Raw genomic sequence first — 15,765 nt, 5'->3', positions numbered from 1 at the left:
ATGATTCACATTACTCATGCAAGCTTATCCTCTGTCTTAGTAGCTAAACTGGTTATTATGCAGACAAGTGAGGGCTTTAGAAGGCAACTTGGTTGTAGTGGTGAGAATATTTAAATAATAGTTTATTTCAGCCTGCTCTACCCAGTCATTAACTCACTGCTGCCAGCCATCAGTTTCCCCGCACCAGGAAAGCCTGTCGTTTACAAACCATGACTATTTTAGGACCCACGCTATAAAGTATAAAGAATACATACGCCTGAAATCTTCCAGCGGAGGCGGAAAAGGGGGAGGGGGTGCTAAAACTGCACAGGGCTGGATTAGGGCTTATTTGACCCCTTTTCTTTCTCTCTTTTAAAAACAAGTATTTTTGTTGAGTAGGTAACATGTGCACAACAGTAACAGATATTTCCAAGACTACAAAATGGGAGTATAGTGAAAATTGTATCCTTCGCCTTCCTGTTTCCTTGTTTCTTTCCCCACTGTCAGGTCGCCTTTGCCTGTTTCTTACCTCTCTTTTCAGATACATAATATGCATGTATAAGCATGTTTCTTTTTATGCAAATAGTATATATCATGCCCACTGTTCTTTATTTTGCCTTTTCCCTTAGCCGTATATTATAGTTGGTTCCATATTAGTACATACAGATTTAGTGGCCTCATCGGCTGCATTTTGAAGCTGTACCATAATTTATTTAGCTATTTTCCTCCTGGAATTTGTGGTTATTTTTGGTCTTTTGCTATAAACAATGTCACAATAGGTATCCATGCACATAAATCTTTCTGTGTATAAATATAGGATAAAGGTGCCATTGATCACTTTCTGAAACTTCTGAAACACACCCAGTGACTTTCAAGTTCAGTCCAACCAGCCAGCTTGGTGAACATATTACTCATCCTGTCTAGGCTGGTCCTGGGGACTTTCAAGAATCAGACATGGTCCCTGCCTTAAATAAGGTAATATCACTCTCCAGTAACTGTGATGCTTCAAGGTAAAGTGCTGGGTGACAGATCAGAGGTACAGCAGAATCTTGTGGAAATCGACAACAGGGCGGAATGACTTCTGATCTTGGGGATCAGGGAAGAATTTGAGGATGGGTTGGAATTAGAATTCCATGTGGGAAGTGGCAGAGGAGGCATGGGGAGAGGGTTCAGGAAGCGTGGGTGCACCAAAGCACATGCTGGGTGTACTGCCCTCCACACAGGGCCTCCTCATCATATTTGCCATGTGCCAGGCCCCCTCCTGCCTCAGAATGCGGGCACTTGCTGTGCCTTCTGCCTGTAATACTTCACCAAGATTTTTTGATGGCTTGCTCCCTTTGCAGGGATGCCCACAGGTCATCAGGGCTCCTCACTGTGGGCTCTGGTTATTTGCCCGTGCCCTCCAGGTCTTGTCCTGTCGTGTCAGAACCTGGCGCCTCATGTTCCTCCCCTCTGCTCTTCCTCTCAATGCCACCATGTAAAAGTGCCTCTCATGATGGCCTTTGGCACAGCTGGCTCCTCCCTGGTGACTGGCACTGCCACAGCCATTCTGGCCTCCTTTGCCATCTGCTCAGGGGCAAAACAGGCCCTTCCCTTAGACTGCTACGATGCAGGCACCATCAGGGTATCATTTCCAACAACACTTATGAAAGTGGAGAATTTGGGGAAGGGCAAGGTAGTGTGGTACTACTCACTTCTGTTCAAAGTGGTTGGCTCAGAAGAGGATTGCTTAGCATTGGAGAGAGGGTTCTCTCTGTTCATCTCTTGCTCATCCCTCTCTCTGCCTAGGACTGGCTTTTCTCTCCCCCAAGTGAGTGTACCCCAGTGATGCTACCTGGAATTCAGGCCCTAAGGCTTCAGAAAGGAATTTCCCTCCTTGTGAGAATCTAAGTCTCCTGAGAGGTCTAATTTCAGATCTTGGGGTCCCCCTTGCATCCCCTAGCCACAGGACTGGGTGCTCTGACCTGCAGCCCCAATAAACGATCATAGCACTTAATATTTACACCAAAACACAACCAACAGTCCAATATCAGTAATCTCGGTAGGATTTAGACTTAAATGTTATTAAGTTGGGCTTAATTGGTCCTGTGCTTTGTAGGGTGAAGAATAGCTCTCACCACCTACCCTTTCTTCAGTCCTTTGGGTTCCTGAAAACCTCTGATCGAGAACTGGGAGAGACATTGGTGCATTGTCTTTGTGTTCCTTGAGGCAGCAAACGTCTCCCTCAAATAAACTGCAGAGCCTCAGAAACCTATTAGCTCTGCCAAAACAGACACCCAGTTTACATTAAACCCTTTGGTCTGTTTGAAGCATCCAGATGCAAGTTAATTTCACAGCCTTCCCCAGAACAGTGGGTAGGGACTTGCTTTACATTTATATAACAGAAATTGCCATTAAGGTGCTTTTCTTAGAATAAAGAAACAGTCAGCAGCTAACGTAAATTCAGGTCTCTTCCTATCAGTAAAACTAAACAGCTGGAAGCTTTGAAATGAGTGTGTTTGTACTTCTGCTCATCAAGGTATTTTTAAAGAAACTCTCAGGTCTGGGCACACCTCTTTCTATGCTTAAGTTAACTCTTTGAGAGGCAGCTAAGGTGCCATGCAGAATAAGAGACACCTGCTATTGTTGTAGTTGGGATCTAAGCTGGTTTCACACATATAAGCACTTCAGTTCAAAGGCAGGGATTCCAGTAAGTAGAGGCAAATTGATCTCTTGTCTGAATGTGCTTTAGACAGTCTTGTCTAAGTCCTACGTTTTACAAAAGACTCTGTTATATCGGGATGCAGAAGGGGTGGGACGTGATGGTAAGAAATGGGGCAATCATAAGAAATGATCATTGCTCATAGGGAGCTTATAATATAGATGGAGAGATAAACAGATGAATAAAACAGTTTCATATACTTACTGCCAAATGAGTTGAATAGAGAATGAGATGTGATATAAAAATTTGGATGAGAGATTGATTAATTCTTGAGGTTTCATTCATCTAAAAATTTTTTTTAAGATTTATTTATTATTTTATTTATTTTTGGCTGCGTTGGGTCTTCGTGGCGGCACGCGGGATCTTTGTTGAGGCACGCAGGATCTTTTTGTTGTGGTGCGCGGGCTCTTCCTTGTGGTGCGTGGGCTTCTCTCTAGTTGTGGTATGCGGGTTTTCTCTTCTCTGGTTGTGGTGCGCAGGCTCCAGGGGGCATGGGCTCTGTAGTTTGCAGCACACGGGCTCTAATTGAGACGCACAAGCTCAGTAGTTGTGGCACATGGGCTTAGTTGCCCTGCAGCATGTGGGATCTTAATCCCCTGACCAGGGATTGAACCAGTGTTCCCTGCATTGTAAGGTGGATTCTTTACCACTGGACCACCAGGGAAATCCCCATCTAAATTTTAAATATCACATTAGATAAAGTTTGAGACATCATGGAGTTTGTTAGGAAAATAAGTTCATCACTTATATTAAGAACCAGTAGCTTGTATATTAATAGCCTTATGGTGTGGTATTATATTTTTATTTAACATATTTATGAACATCATAAAGAGATTAAAGCAATATATATATATATATATATATATATATATATATATAGTGTTTGCTTCTTACCAAAAAAAAAAAAAAGAATCAGGGGACTTCCCTTGGCAGTACAGTGGTTAAGACTCCACACTTCCACTGCAGGGGGCACGGGTTTGATCCCTGGTTGGAGAACTATGATCCCGCATGCTGTGGCAAAAAAAAAAAAAAAAAAAAATCATGAGCTTTTAGGTAGTTTAATCTTACTTGCATTAGGTTTTAAAGTCTTTTAAACCAAGGAACAGATTTTTCTATTGAAATCTGACACAAAGTCCCAAGCTGTAACACAGGTAAAAGTAGAGGTGCTCTGGATGAGGTGGATTTGGTTATTCATCCTGTTGGCCAGGATGACAAACCCGTGCCACCTGCTATGGGAACACTGTCTCGGGTTCATGATAGGTGCTGTTCTCTCTCTCTCTGTCAGTCCAACAATAGACTCACTGTGGGCTGACGCCCTGCCAGGAGCTGGAGCTACCAAGGTGAATGACGCATGGTCCTCTTTCAGGGAGACTGCAGTCTTGTGTGGGGCGGGGGGTCGGCAGGGGGCTGATATGTAAATGAATGACTTGGGATGTCCATGCACTCTCAGGGCTGCTGTCATTCAGAGAACAGAGGAAGGTTCACTGCCTGGACCAGGGGGGGAGGGCAAATCAAGGAAGTTTCTGGAAGACTTGGCCAGAGTATAGGTGTGAAGGACATACAGGAATCCATCAGCTGAGTAAGGCATTCCAAGGAATGAGACCATGTTGTGCAAAGAAACTGACATGAAATCAGATAATTACAGGTGATTTGATAGGCAGGTAAGAGTTGCCTATGTTCTGTTCGATAACAGAACATAGAAAGGAAGGGGAAGAAAAAAGGCTGGAGTAATAATAGCAGGGGAGGTTATTTCTCAGAATTTGCACTTTCAGAATAAAGCCCAGAGGATCCATTAAGCTCTTTAGCAGAGGAGTGACCTGATCAGATGGTGTTTTAGTTAATGATAATAGCCAATATGTACTGTGTTATTATAGGCCAAGTGTAGTATTCATCCCTTTCCATGCATTTCTCATTTAATTACACAAATGCCCTAGGAGTCAGGTATGGTCATTGTATCAGGGATCCTAGAAGAAAACAAAGGGCAACTCAAACAGGGTGATTGAGGAGATTTGGATGAAGGGACTATTTATGAAACTGTGGGCAGGTTTCAAGATGTAAAACCCCTCCAGGCTAGCAGTAGTGGGGAGCCTTTACCATTCTGCTCTGCAGGATTACGAGAGAAATAGATTCTGGAACCCACTGAGCAAGAGTGGTATCCTTCCGGGACTTCCCTGGCAGTCCAGTGGCTAAGACTCGGCGCTCCCACTGCAGGGGGCGCGGGTTCCATCCCTGGTCGGGGAGCTAAGATCCCACCCACTTGCTGCACAGCGTGGCCAAAAAAAAAAAAAGAGTGGTAGCCTTCCAAGGGAGTACTTAGCCACAGCCATTTTCCTGTCCAGCTGGGAAGGAGCAAAGGGTAAAAAAATATACCAACCTCACTTTTGTCCTTCCCTCTGATTTTTGGTCCTTGTGCCTCCTACCGGCCAAACTGCACTTGAGGCCAGGGGACCAACAACTCTGTAATTACAAGCTCATTAATGTCAACAGAGAACAGGAAGGAGGAAGAGTCAAGAATGCATCAGGAGGGCTTCCCTGGTGGCGCAGTGGTTGAGAGTCCGCCTGCCGATGCAGGAGACACGGGTTCATGCCCCGGTCTGGGAAGATCCCACATGCCGCAGAGCGGCTGGGCCCGTGAGCCATGGCCGCGGAGCCTGCACGTCCGGAGCCTGTGCTCCGCAACGGGAGAGGCCACAACAGTGAGAGGCCCACGTACCGCAAAAAAAAAAAAAAAAAAAAAGAATGCATCAGGAGAGGCAAATAGAGAATATCCAGCAAAGTTACCACATGCATTTCACATATGAAGCAACTAAAAGTCAGCTAGGTTAATCACTTGCCCCAAATCACACAGCTTATAAGTGGTGGTCCCACATGAGCACATAGAGGAAGCTCTTACAGGAAACTACAGGAAACTGTCTCTTCCTCAGACTATGGAAAAGGAATAGGAAGGGCAAACGTGGCAGCTGGGAAACCAGTGAGGAGCTCTTTCTAAGATTCAAGACCCAGAAGAGTAAGTATGAAGGCCTAAAATGACAGTGCAGTGAGCACAAAAAGAAGGGAATGGATTTGAAACAGTAGAGGCAGAATGGATACAACTGTGGACCTCAACTTCCTTATAAAAATGATAATATAGAAGACAGACTGGCTTAGATTCTTTCCAACACAAAAGCTATATGACTCATCTCTGCAGTGATTGTGATATATGTTTATTTCATGGAATTAATGTATCTTTGAAAATATTCCCCAGATGCTCAATATACTTCCTTTGGGAGATCTAAAGTTTATTTATATATTAGTAATGCCCAACTCCAGTATCAGGACAACCAAGATTGTCACCAGATGTCATAAAACATGTTTTTAAATCATCCAAATAAAGTTTAAAAATCATCAAAATAATGTTCATGTCTTTTAGTAGACATTTTCTTCTCATTATGATGTCTGAAATCCTGTACTGAGTACAGTGTTGAGACCCCAAACTATAACTTGACCTCTGTTCAAATAGTATGAAAAGAGAAAAGAAAAAAAGTAAAAGCATGGGAGAAAATAATTCACAAAAATTGGGCAACAACCATAAAATTTTAAAAATATCATAATGACTTAGCATGACCTAAACCTTTTTTTCCCCTTGAATTGGCTCAATGATTCTCTCATTAATTTGAACTGATTTAGTTGGACATTTACCCTTATAAAAACATAAAAACCTCTTAGTTCAAGTTTGAGCATAGTTGCCTATTTTCATCTCATGGAATATTTAAAAAATTCACTTCAGTAAGGACACCTCAGAAGAGCTTTTTCTTTAGGTGTTACTATTGTACATATCCTTCAGATTAGCTTTAACCACACCCAAGTTTGAGGTTTCTGGAAAAAAACAATGAGCCTTTGGGGTCCTGTAAGATAAAGAGCATCCCCCCAAAAAACCAATCGAATTCCTAGCAGTTACTCTCCAAGTTACCGCAGGCTTCTGGCTAACTACTCCGTTTCTGGGGCTACTGCTTTCTTCCAGCTTCCACTTTAAAACAGACAGACAAAGCAGCTGATAAGAACTGTTCTTATTTAAGCAACCAAACCCTAATTTGAAGGTTTCTGAGCATTTCTCTTTTCAAACTTCTCTTTTCCTTGAGGGCTTTTTGTCTGATTGTTCTATGAGGCCCTCTAGACAACATCAGTCATTTTCTCTTGAGTTTACTTATTCTTTTGGAACCTCCTTTCAGTAAAACCAGCTGTGTTTTCTCCTCACTTCTCTTTCCTATGTCCCCTGCCTCCCTGTCCTCACCCCATCCCTCTCCCTCTCTCATAAGACTGACCTGTCACCCTTCTGGGCTTTGGACCCACTCAGTCTATGCCACTGCCCATCTGGAGCCCAGGAGCATGTTTGTTCCCAGATGCCCAGTCTTTCTGGGGAGGCGGTGACACTGCCTGCATTCACATCTGGGCATAGCCACTTATTACTGTAGACCAAGGGGTAAATTAGTTTCCTGTCTGTATAATTGGGATACTAATAATTATATTACCTTCTAGGTTATTGCAATGATTAAATGACATCACACCTTTAAAACCCTTAGAATACCCAACAGATTGTAACTGCTCAAGAATTTCTCATCAAGTTTGCCTCTGTATTATAATCACTAGCATATTATCCAAAGATTCTCATATTTTTATATTACCTATGGTAAGACTAGGTAAGGGTATTGCCCCTGCCTCCTTTTTACAAAATTTTAGGTGGTTTAGGAAGGAAATGGGAATGATTTTCTCATAAAGTCTCCAAGAGGAACACTCAAGCTGATTTGTTATTTTTCTTCAAAGCTAAAAAAATTAATGAGCATAGGTTATTATTTCGAATGTTATGTATGTATGATAATTTCATCTTTATACATTGGCTTCTTTCATATTAAGCACAAAGCATACCTCTGGCATAAAATCGTAATTATTCTTACTTTATTTGACCTAATTATAGTTACAGTTGTTCAGTAAATAATCTCTCTAACATATACAAATGCATGCTCATAATATTTTTGGTATATAAATACATATTTATAAGCAAATGGCCTAAAAGTTCTGAGTATTATGTCTTGATTTAAAACTTAGATTCTTATGATGAATTTAGTATGTTTTACCTTTAATTTTTGAAAACTGGAAACAAATCATCATGGATATGGAAATTCATAAAAATTTCCAATTTAGTCAGGTTATGAAATTCATTTTCTATATTGTGTTGTCATCTAGCATTGGAATAATAACTATGAGTTTCATTAACTGAGAAGCAGAAACTAGAAAATTAAATGTAAACCAGTGAACTGTGAAAATGATGATGTATTCATGTATACGCTCTTGAAAATGATTTTGCATTTTTCTGCTAATGCAGATGTGATGTGATGGGATCAGTGAGGTGGAATTATTTACTTAAAAGGGCTTTTTAAGAACTTGAGCATATATGATCTTCATACATTTAATGAACAAGGTTCTTAGTAATATTTTCTTAGGATCACTGAGTTTTAGTACCTAGATGGACTTTAAAGTTTCCTGAGTCTGACCCATGGGTCAACAAACTTTTTCTTAAAGGCCAGATACTAAATTTTGTAGCTTTACATGTTGTACTACTCAACTCTGCTGCTGAGCACAAGAGCAGACATAGACAATACATGAAAGAACAGACGTAGCTGTGTTCCAGCAAAATTTATTTACAAAGACAGGTAGCCAGCTCATAGGCCGTAGTTTGATGACTCTGATCTCAGCCCCCTTATTTTACACATAACATAAGCAAGAGAGCTTAAGTGACTTAATCAAGGAGACACAACTAACTCGTTAGTGTCAGAACTGTCAGGCATTTCGTTTTTTTCTTATCACAAGTCTTCCAATATGCAGACTACTGCTCTGGTAGCAAAAGCATGTTTCTTATGTGGTAGTCAGCCAAAGAATTCTAATTGGTCTTACCACCACTCCTATTAATTTCATGTAAAGCAGTATTTCCCAGAGGAATATATTGTTTTTATCTTCTATGCAAAATAGAAAATAAAGTCTTTCTATATAAAAAAATTTAATTCTTTGAAAATTTCCTTTCTTGTTTAGAATGTCTTTATTAAAATATTTTGATCATTTCTGTTATTTCAAATGAAAGATATAAAAAAAGTACCCTTGAGGATAGACAGAAGTTAGGCATAATTTATTAACTTAAAAAATTCAAAGGTCAGAGCATATATATGCTTATATAAAAATATAAGATCAGAACAAAATAAAATATTGCCTTAACATGTTTTAATGTCTTCTGGACTTAATTTCATTTTAATTAGAGTTTGTTTTCAGAGATTACTCTTATTCAGTTGAAAGATTCTGACAAATGCCAGTCATAACATTTTAAAGGGATTTTTATATCCTGTAAAGAGTAGCTTCTGTTAAAGTAGAAGTCTGGACAGAAAAAAAAAAGATGTTTCATTTAAAGGAAAGAAAAGGAGATTATAATTGTTATCTCAAAACTTTTTTTCCACTTTAAGAAACACCATGTGATATTAAGTGTATAAAAAACATAGGCCTGTCCCTAAAATGCTCACATTTCCTGCTTTCTATTATGGCAGATATGGGGCAAGAGGTTTGGAGGATGCTAACAGGGGAAGATTGGGCATCCAAGTCTTTTATTATTCACATTGAAGAGTGTTCCAATTAAACTTTAATTTTCAGTAAAATTAATCTCAATAAATGTAGTTCATTTATTGTCTAGGATGTATTTCAAAATTGATAACTTTCTGCCGTGGACAGACCTGAGGCTAGTGTAATACTCTAGCAAGAGATGATGATGAGGAAGAAAAGAGAGCAATTATAAAGTAAAATCCATTGAATTTTTTAATTTTTTAAGTGAAAGTGAAACTGTGCAACTCAGATTGGGACTTGAACCCACACTCTTTCAACTGAGATCACACACCTGGTCTCAGGACTTAATGAAGTTCAGGTTCTTGATCTCTCATCGCAGAGAGAAGTCAGTGAGAGACAAAGTTGATAGGTAGGAAGTAGATTTATTTAGAGAGAAACACACCCCACAGACAGAGTATGGTCCATCTCAGAAGGGGAGAGTGGCCTAGGGTATGGGGTTGTCAGTTTTTATTGGGGTCGGTAATTTCATAGGCTAATGAGTGGGGGGAGTATTCCAGCTATTTGGGGGAAGGGGTGGGAATTTCCAGGAACTGGGCCACTACCCACTCTGACTTTTAGAGTCAGCCTTGGAACTGTCATGGCACCTGTGGGTGTGTCATTTAGCTTGCTGATGTGTTACAATCAGCGTATACTGAGGCTCAAGGTCTAGTGGAAGTCAACTCATCTGCCATCTTGGACCTACTTGGTTCTAATCAGTTTATGTCATGTCCTTGGGCTATGTCATTCTTTTAAAGGGTGTGCCCTGCCCCCTTCCCTCCTGTTTCAAAAGGAGCCTATAATGAAACAAGACTTCCGACTTTGGTGAAGGGATGGATGGTGATGTTTAGTGGTGAGTTGTAGAACACTGGAGGGCATAGTAACGGTTGGAGAATTGGGGACAATAAAAATCTTAAAGATATATATGGAGGATCTAAGTTGACATTTTTTGTTTAGCAATCTAAAGTTTTAGGGGAAGATTGATAGTAGAGATACATATTTGGGATCTTCAGCAGACAGATAGTAACTGAACACATGGTAGTAAATCAGATCCTCCAGGAAAACTTGTCAAGTGCAGAGGCAAAAGGTTAAAGCCAAAACTCTGGACAACATCAGAAGAAAATGCTTTTTTGTTTTGTTTTGATTGATGGTTGTTTATTGATACACTGTAAGAGCAGCAATAATGAATTTTTAAAATAGCTTTAGCACATCATCAGATACTTAACGTAAACCCTCTAGGAGGGAGAGGACACCATTAAAAATGTCTATTTAAAATAAATTCCAGGCCGGTTCTCAGGACTGCGGAATGGGAAAGAAATATAAAAGCCTTCCTCTGCCCTTACTCCGTGGACTAGCTCACAGAATAGAGAAGTCTTCCCCTTTTCAGCCTGACAGCCTAATGGTAAACTGTTACCCAAGTATGTCATGTCTGTGTGGAATCAAGTTGTGAAGAAAGGAGCCCCTTTCCTAGAAATATTGATTTTGCGATTAAGAGCAAGACACTCTTTTTCTGATCATTCAGTTTGGGGAATGAGGTAAGATGAGAGAGACATGTGGGAGTTGCTCTAATATAAAATACAAAACCACCGACAAGCACAGAACAGTGGCACATCCTCTGGAAAGACTGAAGTGGTGAGAGATATTCCTTTATATTGTATTTTAGTTGGCTTTAGCAAGTCCATCTACCTTTTGCCATTATTCCACTTAATTCAAAAGAAACAAGTCAGTGTTGCCAGTTCTTCCTCAATTCCTTAGTCAAAGCAAAGATATGGGAATTAGTATTCTTGAACCCCAATGCTAGTTTTAGCAGTTTTCTCCATAGTGTCAGAGGGATAACTCAAGTCTCCAACCAATGTTACTGCCTGCAAAAAGGATGCATTAGAATTTGAAAGAATAATTAGATGTGCATAGAATAGGAATCTAATGAACATGAGTGTACAGCTAAAAGAACTTTTACTGTTTGGGGAACCTAAAACAGTTTATTAGTAAATTGCATTTAACCCTGGACTCACAGCATATTCCCTGTATTAACAATGCAATTGGCCATAGAGACTTGTGGTTGGGGTCCAGTGGTTAGTGGTTGTAACTTGTGGTTAGTGCCTGTAGGACATCCTCATCCCTATGTCTAGAGAGGAGTTGGGTAGACCCAGATCTGAAGCCCACAGACAAGTATGAGCTGGAGATAAAATCTTAAGAGAAGTCACCTAGGGATGACAGTTAAAACATAGCATTAGCCACAGTTACCCACAGAGTGTATACATTTAGAAAGCACTGGTTTAAATATATAACTCTAGACAAGTCCAGCAGTTATGGGGCAGATAGAGGAAGATTCCAGAAGCAGACCAAGTCACTCCTATTATCTCTTCCATAACTAAGAAGTCAAGGGAGTAAATTTAAAAGAATGGGAGTGGTCAACTGTATCCATTGCAGCTGAGAGAACTTTTAAGATAAGGTCTGAAGAATCTCCATTGGTTGGCGCTGAAGGGCTGGTCTTCTGAAGGCAAATGTTGGAAGAACTGTCACATGATTTACTTTGTGTCCCTGCCAGAGGTTAGAACCAGGCTCAGGGTGGCAGCAAAAGTTAGACCATCTTATAGAGATATGAAAAGGAATTCTTTCCTTGGGTAAGAGCTTACCTGTAAAGCTTCTTAACTCTTCTGGAAATCTAAGATTCTACTATGCTAGCTAGAATCAAGGTTGTCCAACTTTGAATAATTGGCAAGAGGGCTTGAATGATAGGATTTTTTACTCTGCTCTTAGGGTCTTTCCTTAGTTAGAAGTGGTAACATCTTCAAGTTGGATACTCTGAATCGTTAGGCAAGCCATTTTAGGTGCCCTAAGGAACATGCACCCTTTCATATGTACACACTCAGCCAAAGCAGCAGTGTATAAATAACGTATACTCATCTAGTTAGCATTTCACTTTGCTTTTTGACTCTTAATTCAAACTGAACATTAATATAAGAAGTTTTGATAATAACCCATGAACTTCATCCATTTTAGAAGGTATTGTAGCTCTCTTCCTGTAGTGTAACCATGGCAACTGACAAGGAACAGAGAAAGAAAGCTTTCACACATGCTGTGCTAATTAATCCTGTCCTACAGTTTTCCTTCAGCCAGAGGATGCAGTTTAATAAACTTTGCATAGTGAGCATGTTTTGATGCATGAACTGTATAAATACATAACAATATCTTTACTAAATATATTTATTTTAAAATGCAGTTGTATATTTCTACTTCAAGGTATACTTTTTTTTCTTTTGAGTCATTGTTTTAATAATGTGCTCCCTCCCTGAAAGGTTTTGGGATTTATTTATCTTTTTAGCTGAACAGAAATATTTTTAGGGTAAAAACCTTTTGTTTAACAATATACAGGACACTCTCTACAAGATTATGTTTTAATTGACTGTATTAAAGTGAGATGTGAAAGAGTTTTTCTCAAGTGATACAGAAGAATGTATCTTAATAATATAGTAACATGCTTCAATATGACACATTTACATGCAAACCACTTTAAGAAACTGTCTTAACACATTGAAGAGTTAGATATTGAAAACTCGTTTTCATTGTTGATTTGGGCAGTTGTGTGACCCAAGTGAATGGAGTTTGGGCAGTCCTTGACTGAAACATGAGATGGAGAAAAATAATGTAGATGAAGAGCTTTTTCTATTTATATTTTTCAGAAATATTTAATCAGTTTTACAAACTTATATTCAGAGTGGGCATAACTGACCTGAAGTCACATATCATTATTTAGATTTATACTATTTCTAGGTAATTTTGAGGTCTGGTTCTCCCTTTAAAACTGGGGGTATCACAATTTTCTATAACCAGTCTGGTCCTCTGAGCTGTCAAAGAAAATCTCAGATTCTTAACTTCTCCTATCCCTCTGGCCTAGCTTTCTGTCAACAGGGACTTGGCAAAACCAAGGGAATCCAGCCTGAATGTTTTTGGCATCCCATTTGCCTTGACAACAGCATATGGAACAAGTCCGAACCTACTTCAGGACTTGTTAGCTTATTAGCTCTTTAGTCTATCGAGAAACATGCTCATTTGAGGAACTAAACCTTTTGATGGGATTACTAAACTCTGGAAACACTTTACTGTTTTATCTGTTGTTCAGTTTTGCATGCTTTGAGGTAGGATAAGACCTTGAGAGAAAAGGAGTAGAGGTTATTATGGAAATCTGTTATCAGAAATAGTTATTCTATTCATATGCAGAAAAGTTAGGGACAGTACATGTGTAGGTATGTTTGTGTGTGTATAATCTGTACATTTTAATATGGAATACTTATAAACATTAGTCAATTTATAATATGCCATTGTGTTATAAAAACTGCATGGTAGGAAAAATTGAGTTATTGTAACCATAGTTGAACTAATTAGAAATTCATCTTCTCACCAGATGCTCTATTAATTTTAACATTTACATATAATACAGTAAAGGGAATACCAAGTGTTTAATAAACTGAGAAAAGTTATGTTCCTTAGTACTACATAAAAATTTAAATAATCAAAACATTAAAATAAATATGTTATGGTAGGTTCACTGTAAAAATGTTTATTCGCTTTGAGCATCACAGTGATAAATAATACTTTACACTTGTCATTAATGAACATACCCAGATAGAAAGCTATCACAGATTTTTTTCTCTTAATAACATCTATAGATTTTGTGTTTTTTAAAGGAATTATGTATTAATTGTAGAAAACTTGGAAAAAGCTCAGAAAAACTTATTGACTTAAAAAACCAGATAATCTTGTATTCCAGAACTAACCACTAAGGTTATTCAAATATATTTTCCACCAGTCTTTTTTCAGTGCATAAATATTTATGGTTGTGAGGTCAAACTGCATGTAATTTATCACTTAACATTTTATTGTGACCACTTTCCCAATTTTTAAACATTCTTAGAAAACAATTTAATTTATTATATGGTATCTCATCATTTCCACATACCAGATTTATTTAACTGTTCCTTTATAATTATTTATTTATGTGGTTTTCAAATGAACCTCCTGAATAAGCATTTCTTAGTGAGTGTTTGACAGAACCCTGAAACCAAAAGAAGTTTTGGAAAAACCCTTGAGAAAAGAGTCATATTCTCATCTTTCAAATTCACCGTACACATTAGAAAAATTAAGGGCACTGAGAAGTCTCACGGTATGGAAACCTGTTTTACTTTTTAAACCATCTTTTCTCAAAGGTATTTGACCTTGGGACTTTTCCTTATCACACTTATTTGTAACTCTCCGAACTAAAGTACCATGAGACATTCTTTGGAAAGTCCAGGAGATTTCTAAGCTTCTGCATAGTATCAAATGGTTTATGAATCGTTTGTTTACTCTCCTGGGATACTTTTTTTTAGATTCTTGGTGCTATATTAGCAAATATAAATGATTTATTGGTTATTAGCATGTATTTGAAACAGGTAGACCACAATATGCTTTCCCCAACCTTTCTAGTAACCTTGACATTGCATTCGTGATTCTGTATTATAATATAACATTTGACCTTTTAAAACTGTGAACACTCAAATTTAAATTCCCTTGTTTTATTAATGCCTATTAAACTTCTTTATGTTTCCTGTAACCCACAGGTCTTGCAAGAGCAAAATCCGTCCCTAGCCACACATACTCCAATGAAGTGGTTACCTTGTGGTACAGACCTCCAGATGTCCTCCTGGGCTCGACAGAATATTCCACCTGCCTTGACATGTGGTGAGAAATGGAAGCTTTACTCTAGCTAATTTATCTATAGTGCTTGGTCTGGGTCAAGCCTAGACAAACATCCTAACAGTCTGAATGAAGATTAATGGTGCTGGAGTGTTGGCCTGTGTGTGGCAATACCACTGGAGTTTTTGAAAACATAATTGGGAATGTTCCCTAATCAGGGACTCCCTTACAGATGGTGTCTGCTAATGGTTCTTTTTTTTTTTTTTTTTGTGGTACGCGGGCCTCTCACTGCTGTGGCCTCTCCCGTTGCGGAGCACAGGCTCCGGACACACAGGCTCCGCGGCCATGGCTCGCGGGCCCAGCCGCCCCGCGGCATGTGGGATCTTCCGGGATCGGGGCACGAACCCGTGTCCCCTGCATCGGCAGGCGGACTCTCAACCACTGCGCCACCAGGGAAGCCCTGCTAATGGTTCTTGATGGACAGGGGCAGAGACATTTTTCTAGCTGTCAGTTTGGTGATTTTTCTCCCTAAGGGTCTTAATTGGTAGATTTATTTTATAACAAGGAAGTATATATCTCCAAACAGCAGTATGGGTTGGAAGTTGTAGGAGCATGTTTAAATTCACAACAGAAATCAGATAAGTGGTCTGAAAATTTTGCTGTGACTATAAGGTACTAAATTTGGTACAGTATACCCCTGAAGACTGTTGGTACCAATTATGCAAAATGAAATAAAATGATTACTTTTTAAAAATATCAGAGTAAGTTTAATTTCAGTAGAGTCACAGTTTTAC

The 15,765-nt window shown here is 39.2% G+C and overlaps 1 protein-coding gene across 4 annotated transcripts in view; it reads left to right on the top strand.

Annotated features, from left to right (window-relative positions):
- CDK14 (cyclin dependent kinase 14) overlaps positions 1–15,765 on the top strand; it is a 591,337-nt gene that overhangs the window by 342,684 nt on the left and 232,888 nt on the right. For all 4 annotated transcript variants that reach the window (XM_081243419.1, XM_081243417.1, XM_081243420.1 and 1 more), the window contains one exon: positions 14,896–15,016. In XM_081243419.1, the coding sequence (XP_081099545.1) occupies positions 14,896–15,016 (121 nt within the window). The remainder of the gene's footprint in view (positions 1–14,895; positions 15,017–15,765) is intronic.

This window comes from Mesoplodon bidens (genome assembly GCF_964165515.1).
Source record: "Mesoplodon bidens genome assembly, chromosome: 9".
In the NCBI taxonomy this organism is placed as follows: Eukaryota; Metazoa; Chordata; class Mammalia; order Artiodactyla; family Ziphiidae; genus Mesoplodon; species Mesoplodon bidens.
Note: the sequence above shows the minus strand (reverse complement) of the source record. Positions and strands in the feature narration are given on the sequence as shown.